The following is a 9,804-nucleotide window of genomic DNA, read 5'->3' as shown; positions in this document are numbered from 1 at the left end:
TTATACTCTATAGTCCACTTAAACCTTTGTTTGCTACACTTTACTTCGAATATCATTTCCGGTTTCCGGATTGTAGGGTAATTAAATTGGAATTCCAATCGGAGACCGTGCAAAACGCTTTTATACCTGCTCTAATTTAGCAACCTACTGCAATTCTCAACGACTAGAAACTCCTGTTTCGTTGGATCCCGCTGCTGGTGAAAGTTGTTTTCATTTGGTGAAATGGAGCGAAACCTCTCGAGAAGCCCCTTCAGTAGCTTTCCAGAGCACATTGCGCCATCATCAGGCCGACCTGGAGCCTGGTGATCTGGACTGGAGCGGAATTCAATTTCACAGATAAGGATAAACTTTCCACCTCGGCCACCGATAATGGGCCGGGATAGTTTACAAGTTTTGTAATATTTTTCTGCTCAACCATGGCCACATCTAAGCGATGGTTCCGCCAGCGGAACAACTTTGTGCGCTCCACCAACTAATCAGATCCCCAAACCTTTGCAGCTAATTGGCAATTTGATACAGAATAGAAACCGAAATGAATTGAAACTTTGCCGTAGCACGAAAGGTTTCGCTTGGGTGCGGTCCTTCGTGCCCATCGTGCCAGATGCAGGCAGCAGAGAATAGCGTTTGCTATTCATCAACGGAACACCGGTACCGGCGTTGATCGGCAGCTCTGGTGACCTGGTTCTGGGTGAAAAACCTGCACAAAAGTGCCTGCTCACACCTTCCGCGAAGGATCCTGCGTGCCGAAATCGAACCGAAACATCATTTCTGATTCGCCCCCTCTCAAAGGTCCGGCGACCGAAGCGACCACACCCAGCCAATCGAGCTTTGGCAGCTGCTCCGGCCAAGTGTTGCGGCAAGTTTTCAACAACAAAACAACACACTAAACCCTCGGATGGCTCTCGTCCGAGGACGGGTGGATAAGCCGCCATCGCCGGGCGGGCCACTTAAAATTGGCTGAGTTCAACAGAGAGACAGAGAGAATGGCCACCATGAAATGGGCGGATAGAATTGGATAAAGATTTTGTTTGGCATCATTGTTGGGCGAGGGGCTAAAAAAACGATCCCTTGCCAAAGTTTTCATTATCTGTTCCGAAAGTGGTGTTTGAGTTTGAGTCTCACTAGATGAAGAAGGATCGTAGGACCTTCACAGTTGATTATCGCACACGGTTGATTTGTTGGAAGGCCCGCCCCGAACAAAGGAGCAACATTTGTGGGGCTTTATTTGAAAAACAATGTCAAATTCGAGGTCGAGTTTCATTTACTCACGAGCACGGAACTTGCCCTCAGATTCGAGCATAGTGTTTGTCGGGTTTTACTCATGTTACAGTTGCGAGGTCGGTCTTTCAGCCGAACTCTGGGATCAAATTTACTAATCGAATGAAAGCTCGAAGATCGATCGCAGGAACACCGGCGTCGGATAGTTTGGTAGACTTTTCTCATCAATTCTCAGCACAAGTGCTAGAAACACAAGTCCTCCGAACGGGGGACGTACGGGTTTTTATTGTCGACCCAACTCACGAAGTGTTGCTCCCGGAAACGTACCGAAAAACCAACACCGACTTCCCGGGAGGGGCGGCCCGTGTTTCAGGGAACAAACTTTGAGTGCTGCACACTGAGGCAGCGCAGAAAGGATGCTAAATTGAATTATTCGGAGAATCTCAGCTCGCGTGGCGTGCCTGCTACTCGATAGACTTCCAGACAGAGTGCACCGCCAATGATCAACAGTCACCATCGGAGAGTCAGGTCACCAGCGCCAGAGAGAGAGAGAGAGAGAGAGGTACTTGACACGTCTTTCTTCCAGCAACGGTAAGAATTTTCCTCGTAACGCTCGAAGCCACACGCAGAACACTCTTCATGAATCCTTTACCAATGGCTGACGGGTAAATCGATTGGTAAAAACTTTTATCAAACTTTCCTTGTGCCGAGGACTCTTCGTCTGTTTAATGAGAGGAATCGGTTCTAAAATTGAATGATTGGAGCTTTCAGCTCAAATCAAGTAGCCTTTGACCCTGGGCGTCGAAATTTGAGCTCACCTTCATACATCTTTCCGATCCGCCGTCCGACAAATAAATTAGTTTCAATAAGCTATAAACCATCTAAGGCTGGAGCAACTTTACACGTTCTCCGGTGTCGGTGAAAAGTTCTGCCAAAGGATTACCTTTCATCCGCAGCCATTACGGGCCGACTGCTCAAAAAACCCCCCCAAAAGGCAGGGAAGTGTCAGTAATAAACCGAAAGGCAAAAGGACGGAGAATCGAACCTCGGTCTTTCGGGGTGGAAATTAAAATTTCCTCCCAATGGCAAAGGACGAAGGAGCATTAAAAGTTCAATGAAACGAAGAAAGTTTTTAGCACCTTATTTCGAGCAAAAAAAAAAAGAGAGAAGAGAATCTCCGGTCCCTTAGCGAAGACGAACCTTCTTTCATGGCAGCCGACCAGTTTCAAGCGGTTGCGGTTTGCCCCATCGAACCACATTCATCATGCTGCCCGGGGGCACTCCGGAGTTGATTCCCCGGTCCACCCCAGTCGCCGAGCACTCCGTCCGTCTTGTGGAAATCTTGGAAGTCATCCATCGACCGGTCGGGCGTCCCACATTCAGCGCACGTTCGGCTGGCACCTGTTCTGTGACAATATTTGAACGGCGGTCGTACGGTCCAGTAGCTGGAGGGCTATTTTTCTTCCAGTTTCGATCATATTCCATTAGCGATCGAGCCACCGCCAGCCACCTGGCCCCTTGTCCCTCCACGGCTACTCGGCTCGGTGAAGCAATCATTCCGACGGCGACACTCTGCGGCAGTCGCCTGAGGTGCACTCGCAGTCAACCTCAAACGCCATCAATCGATTCTGCCAACCTCATCGAGCGCGCACTGGTCACTTTCCTTTCACCGAGCTTCAAGATGTTACCGCTCTCGGTGACTGGGTGGTCCTTCGAGAGCACGATTCATCTTAGCGGCATTGGAGGACGGGGCAACCTGAAGGTGAAGGTGTTTGAGCGAAGAAATATGTCGCAAATAAAAATCTACTTGAGCACAAACATTGACTCTGTAATAGAATAATCCAACGTCATTCGGGGACCCTCTTCGTGGTCGGATGGCCCACTCATGAAGACGAAGAACGAGGAGGACATCGAAACGATGTCGAGCAGACTAATGCTCCCCTGGACCGGCCCAACAGTGCCATCTTTAGCGCCGGTCATCCTAGTCCTGGCGATATCTGCTTTATTCCTCCATTATGGACCTATCAAAAGTCAATGATCCTCGGTGCCAGACGCCCGACGGAGCGAGCGGGAACGAGAGTGAGCGAGGGGAGCCAATTCTTCTTATCCCATCCTTGAGTCGGCTGTGGTCGCCCCCCCGTTGGCGGCATGATTTATTTACGCTTTAATTTAGGCTGCATAAATAATTCAATATGCTCGCTCTCGCAAGCCGGTTGTTTGGTATTTTGTTGAATGAACTACTCTGAAATATGTATGCGCGCTCACGGAGCCATTTAATTGGGTGTCTCTAGCCCCGAGAAGGGACGGTATCTGTGCTATCAAAAAAAGATAATGCCGTCTGCAAGGACTATGTATCTATTTTTGATTACTTTGAAGATTTGTTGGAACTTCTTTCGGGTAGACCAACTTCAACTTAGCAACCATTGCTAGAGTTATATAGTTCACCGAGTAGGATCTAGTCTTCGCGGAGCCTCCGGAAGCCTCCCAAACAACCGAGCTGTCAGTTTAACCATCAAAGCCTACACTGATTTTCTTTCGACAATTCCACCAACTCCATTGCGTATTCCATTTCTAATCCATTCCTCTGTCTTTCTTTCGTTTTAGCACCGAATCCGAAGCCTCGGGCTGGTAGCGCTCTCGCTAGCCGTAATCGTGCACTTCCGGTTGACACTTCCACGGCCCGCCACCCTCTTCTCCACGGCCGACAACCCGACGGCCAAGAGTGGCTCACTGTGGACCCGGTTTCTGACCTTCTCCTTCCTGCCGGTGGTGAACTTCAAGCTCCTGGTGCTGCCGGACGTGCTGAGCTTCGACTGGGGCATGGATGCGATCCCTCGCATCAGTTCCGCGTTCGACCAGCAGATGGCGCTCGCGGTGGCGTTCTATCTGGCGCTCGCGTACGCCCTGTGGAGCGGTGGCCGGGCGTTGCTGCGGCCATCGCCGGGCGCATCGACTACTGGAGATAGTGTCGGTGACGTCGGTAGCTGCGTCAGTACCTTCAATCGGAAGCTAGCTAGCAAACTGAACCTACACCGGCTTCGCACCGCGGGTGATCCGGCGGCCGATGTGACTCCGGTCGTGGCCGAGGTAGTCCTGAGACACTCGGCGTCGAGGGGTGCGCCACGCAAGGCGCTGGCATCGCCGTGCACGCTCTGCAAACACGACGCCGGGCTGCGGCACTCCAGCCCCTGCCGGACGCTGCACAACAACAACGGCATGTCGTCCATCATCTGCGGCTGTGCGTACGGGCCAACGGCGGCGGCGTACAAATATTTATCACTATCGCCTTCGACACTGTCCAATTATTTCTGCCGCCTGGTGGCCCCGAGCCCCGACGCCCCAAGTCCGGAGCCCAAAAGGGGCGGCCGGGTCGGCGGGGCGTACGGCAACAACAATAACAACGACAGTGCCAGCATCAACTTCAACCAGGGCTTCCCGGCACCGGTCGGCAAGAAGTTCGTCTGCCACTGGCCGCTGACACTTTCCGGTGACGTCATCGGTGGCGCTCGAGATAAGCAGACGTTCCCGTTCGCGCTGCTCCCACCTTCCAACCCGGGGGGCGGGGCCGGGTCCTCTAGGACCCCCTCGCTCTCCTCTTCCACCTCATTCACTTCTTCCTCATCCTCCTCCTCCTCATCTTCCTCCTCCGCGTCGAGTTCGTGCGCATCTTCCGTGCGGGGCGACGGTCCGGATGCTTCCATGGACGAGGGTCCGGATGGGGCGGACGGTGGTGGTATCGGGGCCGCCGGAGCGCTCCTGATGTCGATCGCACTGCTAACGCTTCCGTTTCTGCCCGCCACCAACCTGCTGTTCTACGTGGGTTTCGTCGTGGCCGAACGGGTCCTGTATCTGCCGAGCGCCGGCTTCTGTCTGCTGATCGGGCTCGGTGTAAGCGGCCTGATTGATGGCACCGGAAACGGGCCCGTCCCCCCGCCCCAGACCCCCGGGCCAGGCCGGCCACGGAAGGCGCATCGGTGCCATCGGCGCGTCGTTGGTGCGTTGCTTCCGGCTACGGTGCGGAACCGTTTCGTGGCCCTCGGGCACCTCGTCGGTAGTGCGTGGGAAGGCACGGTGAAGACCGTGGTGGGTGTGACCGTGAATTCACAGTGCAGTGCGGATGGTGGTGATGTGGCCGCGGGCACCAAGCGGCCAACCGGGGTCGGGTTGAGTGCTCGCTTCACCAAACACGGTGGCGGCGGCGGCGGCGGCGGGGCTGGGTTGAGCAAAACACGTCACATAGCACCCGCACCCGGAAGTGGTCGCCAGCGACACGCAAAAGCCCCGCCCACCGATCGGTGCCGGAAGGCCGTGCTGGCGTGTGTCGGATTACTGCTCCTGGCGTACAGTGCGAAAACGGTGCGCCGGAACCGGGACTGGTCCGACGAGGAGAGCCTCTTCCGCAGCGCGATCGCCGTCAACCCTCCCAAAGGTAAGCGGCTCACTGGCCATTTGCATTGTATAGATCCTCGCAAGTCACTAACGCCCTGCAGTTCGGCTCCAGTTTTTATGTGCAAAACGGTAAAAATCGGTGCCCTTTTCTAGAACCACATACACGGATACAAATGGAACCGGAAGCGCAGATAAAATGTTAACACTTTTTTGCCTGGCGGTGCACCGACCTCAATCCACAGAGTGCCAGAGGCGCCTAGGGTTCGGCCCACTCGGGAGCCAACTCAATGTCATTGACATAAGCATTTTACGAGAGTTTAAAGTGTTTCGACGAGCGCTCCACCATATTTATGGCCTTTAACCAGCGTTCGACGCCCCGACTTTGGGGGGGGTTTAAAAAATTTACTGTCATCCACCCACTGGTGGTGCCCCCAGACCTTGGGTGCCCTTCGCGGAGCAGCGTCAGGACGCGAGGATAAACAACGAGAACAGACATTCTAGCGCAGTTTACATGGCGAACATAACGTTACATTATGAAACGTCCCGAGCCACGTCGGCAGTGGATTCGGTGGCAGAAAAACTGGCCGAAAGACTCTCTCTGCGGTGGCCGGGCCGGGCATAATGCGATGTAAATGTGAAACATGTAGTACATGTTTCTGCGGGCCAAGTAATAAAGTATGCTTAACGCCCCGCGAATGGCTGAAATTTAATTCAGAACCGAGGAGTTCGACACGGTTCGGTTCTCAGCTGTTGCTACCAGGAACTCGCAGCTAAAGAGAGCCCATTTGTTTCTCCACCTCGAACTGTAATTCTCTGAAACTCAACGGAGTAATGTGCCGATGGAGACGCATGGTGCCTTTCAGCGTCCCCGGAGCGCACAGCATGAGGCACTGCGGGTTATTTATGAATTTCCTGCTCTGACGCCTTGATAACCATCGTGAAATGGCGGTAACACACGGGGCAGGCATCGGGCTGGCTAATCCGTGCATTGGCACTCCGTAAATCAGAGTTTAAAGCACTCACAACGCACCAAACAACAACATCTTGAAAAGTTCACATGCTCAAGATCCTCGTTATGCTTGCGGTGGCATTTGTGCCTTTAAACTGTCCCACGTTAAGCTCGTCATTTACATAGCCCATTATCGACAGACCGACCAACGGACGATTTCGTATTTATTCGGCTCGCTTCAATCTTTGCTTTGCGAATGATGGAGTCTCTGCCCCGGGCAGCTCTAATTGATTAACCTACCACCACAGACCTGACAGGGCGGGGTCCGTCCTCTAGCGGAAAGTAACAAGTATCGGAGTGTCGGAGCGTCAAAACGGAAGGCAATGGAGAAAAAAATATATGATAAATTGCAGGCTGACCGGTGGAGTGGCCAGCACGCTACTGATAAACGACTGCTTGGGGTTTCTTTTGTCGGTCAGAAATGATTCTATTCCGGTGGATAAATTTACTTCTGGCCAAGTTACTGGCTTTCCTACCACTGCCGGTGACCATTCCGGGGATGGATTGCATAAAACCATGATACGTTTCGTTTTCTTGTCAGCTTCAGCAGGCTTCTGGCCCTGGTATTAATATTGGTCCATTATGAGGCAACGGGGCGCGAAATTTTTGCAGAACAGACCCAGGGAAGGTGTCTTAAAGCTAATCCACATCTCGCTCTCTCTCTCTTTCGTAAGATGTATCCAACTTGGCCCGCTGACGAACCGGCAATAAATCCTGTGAGAGGGTAACCTTTTCGTTCAAATAAAGTCGCTAGGACGTGACAGAACACCGTTTACTCCGGATCCAGTAACGAGCGCACTGAAAGAAGCGCCACCTAACTAAAACTCACTTTCACTGGGGGGGGCCACAATGGGACCGTATTCCGTGATTTAATGCCGTGCCCGCCCGGGCTGGTAGTTGTCAGACGAATGGGGATCATAACTGGAGGATGCGGCCCCCAGACATGAGTGCACCGTGCCAGGGCCTTGAGTCCTCAAGAACTCGTCTCGCACACGGGACACCTGAAGTCACGCGGATGTCACTCTCCGTTACGGACCATCTGTCTTGCAATGCGCTCCAGTGCGGCGCTGACAAGCGCCGTTTTGACAGCGGGTCCAACTCTTGAAACCGTCGTTACCGTGCGGTGCGGTAAACGAGGTGGATGAAGTGGGTCGAAAGCAACCCCTCTCTCGGCCCATTCGACGGCGCAACAGCGCTCCGGTGGTCTCCGCAGGGCAGAAAATCAATTAACAGCATGGTCGCAAATAGACACGGTCATGTCAGGACCACGGGCTCGACCATCGACGGCCGGGAACCGTGCCAAGTGTAGCGCCACCACATGACAGCAGGACGGAGCAGCTCGTCAACATTGTCATCGTTTGTAAAATCGGTCGAAGGACCCGCGGAGCCGAGATTTCCATCGGCCGAGAAGCTCTCCCGCAGCTATCCGCATGCGGCGCAGACCATTGGATCACCGTCCCGGAGGATAAGATAAAAAGTGGAGTCCCCTTCCGGCTGGCTACGCCTCGTTGAGTGATGTATTTGACAGTTTATGCGCTTGTCGGTTGCGGGGTCAGATCGCATGTCAGACACGGAACCATCAGCGGGGCGGACGACAAGCATCGACTTGATGACCATTTTATCCGTGGCCCACCGGACCGGACCGATGCGTAATAAAATTGTGTTATTACTACTTCACCGTGTGGTCGGATAACAACCTTATCTAGCTCGTGCACGGTTTGTAGTTTTAACGCTCAAGCGGACGCAGTTTGATTCGGTTCTAACCGGAGCATCGTCAACCGGAGGGCGTATTATCATAAATTTGTGGTCCGTACGGTGCATCACCGTTTCTCGAGTGGCACCACTCTGCGTGCGAATGAAAAATTCATCTCCCATCCGGGCCGGGCATTATGAGCCCGAGGGCGAAAAATTGAGCACAAGAGGGGCTCACCGCTGAACTCGGTGAGCCGTTTTGGCTCTGTCAGGCGGATTTATTGCGTCTTAAGGTGCTGCTATTTTCGTTCACCTGCTGAAGCTGAGAACCACGCGTAGAACGAGACTCCAGGCGAAGGCCCGCTGGATCTTCGATCCACTCGAGAGCCACGGGAATCACATTTTTCCAGTCAATGTACTTTCAATATCATAATCCACTTCAGCCGTAAATGTGCCACCGAAATGGCATTCGCACAAGATTGGAGGATGCGAACCGATAAGGAGATTTTATCCGGCCAACGAAAATCGGTACACGAATCGAAGCAACCTTCGCGCCGGAGGTGGTTGCGACGTTGCAGTGTAGAAGAAGAGTCACCTAGCGAGGTTGCTGTGATAGTGGAGCTAACGCTTCAGCTCACGCTTGATATATATTCGTTCCCTTGGCAACCACGAGGAATGCGAACGGTATTTTGTGCTAAAGATGCTTAGTAGCCATTTTGGGATACTGTTGGCTAAACTACTCCATCAAAATCGACTGCAGTAGCGGAGTTAAGTAAAACACATTCGACGTGTTTATTCGACGGGATTAATTTAAACTTTCTTCTTTCACCTCAGAACGAGAGTAATATTTTTAGGGCTAATGCAGATTTGCTGTGTGGTAAGTCAAAGCCTTGCTCAGCTTTCAACGAGTTGGCCCGTGAACCGGGTCCTGAAAATACTCTTGGGGTTCCGGGGGACCACTGTTCCTCGGAGGCCGATCGATTCGGTTAGGTAACGAACCGTTGCCATTAAGGAAAGGAGCGCACGGGAGAGCCACAAAGCTGGTCATGTGTAACTAACAGCCAACTATGCCGCAGTGCCGCCGCATGGGGCTCCGACTTCGATTTCCATCGGCGCCCGTCGGCGCACACACCTGCCCGTCGTAACCGTGTCGATCGGCCAGGGCACAGGAAGCGACCCACCGAAGGTCGAAGTTTAGCGCCAAAGTTGCAGTGCGCCGGCGGTGGTGTCAGTCGAAGCCACCCTTACTCCCTGTTTGTGGTTTTCCCTGACGACCCGGCGTTCCTGCATATCCTTAACCTGACCCACTGGCGCCCGGTGAGCGTGGTAGGTGGCAGCTTGGCGGTTGACTGGTGGTTCCTTTTTTGTGGTAAAACCGGCAGACACATACACGCTGACCGACCGACCGACCTTGGTGTGTGCCGGGGGGACGGCTTTTATTAGTTTATCGACGGTGGATGAGCTCATTTGAATTTTATCGGAATCGTTTTGCCGGC

The 9,804-nt window shown here is 53.2% G+C and overlaps 1 protein-coding gene across 1 annotated transcript in view; it reads left to right on the top strand.

Annotated features, from left to right (window-relative positions):
* The window catches only part of LOC131208003 (protein O-mannosyl-transferase TMTC2), a 109,081-nt gene that overhangs the window by 50,823 nt on the left and 48,454 nt on the right, over window positions 1–9,804 (top strand). The window contains exons 4-5 of the mRNA XM_058200646.1: window positions 3,823–5,125; window positions 5,498–5,647. Of these exons, the coding sequence (XP_058056629.1) occupies window positions 3,823–5,125; window positions 5,498–5,647 (1,453 nt within the window). The remainder of the gene's footprint in view (window positions 1–3,822; window positions 5,126–5,497; window positions 5,648–9,804) is intronic.

Source organism: Anopheles bellator, chromosome 2 (assembly GCF_943735745.2).
Source record: "Anopheles bellator chromosome 2, idAnoBellAS_SP24_06.2, whole genome shotgun sequence".
NCBI lineage: Eukaryota > Metazoa > Arthropoda > Insecta > Diptera > Culicidae > Anopheles > Anopheles bellator.
Note: the sequence above shows the minus strand (reverse complement) of the source record. Positions and strands in the feature narration are given on the sequence as shown.